The sequence below is a fragment of the Apis dorsata genome, unplaced genomic scaffold (assembly GCF_000469605.1).
Source record: "Apis dorsata unplaced genomic scaffold, Apis dorsata 1.3 scaffold_507, whole genome shotgun sequence".
NCBI lineage: Eukaryota > Metazoa > Arthropoda > Insecta > Hymenoptera > Apidae > Apis > Apis dorsata.
Genome location: NW_006263735.1, coordinates 167,327 through 168,174, shown reverse-complemented (window position 1 = coordinate 168,174; position 848 = coordinate 167,327). Strand labels below are relative to the sequence as shown.

Sequence of the window (848 nt, the reverse complement as noted above, 5' to 3'; positions counted from 1 at the left end):
TTTTTCCTAATTTTAATAAGATTTAATCGAGTTTTGAAATAATTACGTGATAATTATGTTTCTTTTTGGAAGAATATTATTTATCTTATTAATGATATATTAATATATTGATTTATTGTTATTTTCTTGTTAATTTTTTATCGTTATGTTTGAATATTTATTCATTGGATGCATCAAAGTATACTTCAGCGTAAAGAATAGGGTTTGTGGAATTTAAAAAAAGATATTGCGTCAACAATCGACCCAACCCGATAACAAAAATCAAAGATATTGATCACATGTACCAATGTGCTGCAATGCAAGCAATGTGCTTGACAAAACGAGCGTAACGCTTTCCATTATTTTTGTCAGTGGATTTTGATTGCTTCCTTGTCGAGAGTGTGCAAATGTGTTATTACTTCCGTGTGTCATTTCTATTTTCTTTAACAATGCGTTTTGTCATCTTTCGATCATTCTTTTTTACTTTTATTCTATTATCTCAATTGTTGCACTAGCTAAATTGAAAATAATATAAAATAAAATAATACAACACTTTTAATGTTTTCAATTTCGAAATAATAATTAATTTCAAACTTAATATGTTCTCAGTGTTTTCTAAATTCCTGCGATGGACATTTAATCGATGGGATTTTCACGGAGCCGACCTTGGAACGGGGTTACAATTTGGTTGCCACGGTTCCTCGTGGTGCTGTGGTTTTGAACGTGACACAATTACGTCACACGGAGAATTATTTGGGTAAGAAGGCATATATTTATCGCACTGCATCATCAGACAAAAATACTCGTACACAAGAGAAAATCTTCTCAACTTAAATGAACAATGAGATAAATCTTGATTTATAAAATGT

At 30.3% G+C, this 848-nt stretch overlaps 1 protein-coding gene across 1 annotated transcript in view; it reads left to right on the top strand.

Annotated features, from left to right (window-relative positions):
- The first annotated feature begins 537 nt into the window (after nt 1–537).
- LOC102676975 (thrombospondin type-1 domain-containing protein 4-like) overlaps nt 538–848 on the top strand; it is a 6,964-nt gene continuing 6,653 nt past the window's right edge. The window contains 1 exon segment of the mRNA XM_031512717.1: nt 538–736. Coding sequence (XP_031368577.1) covers nt 538–736 — 199 coding nt within the window.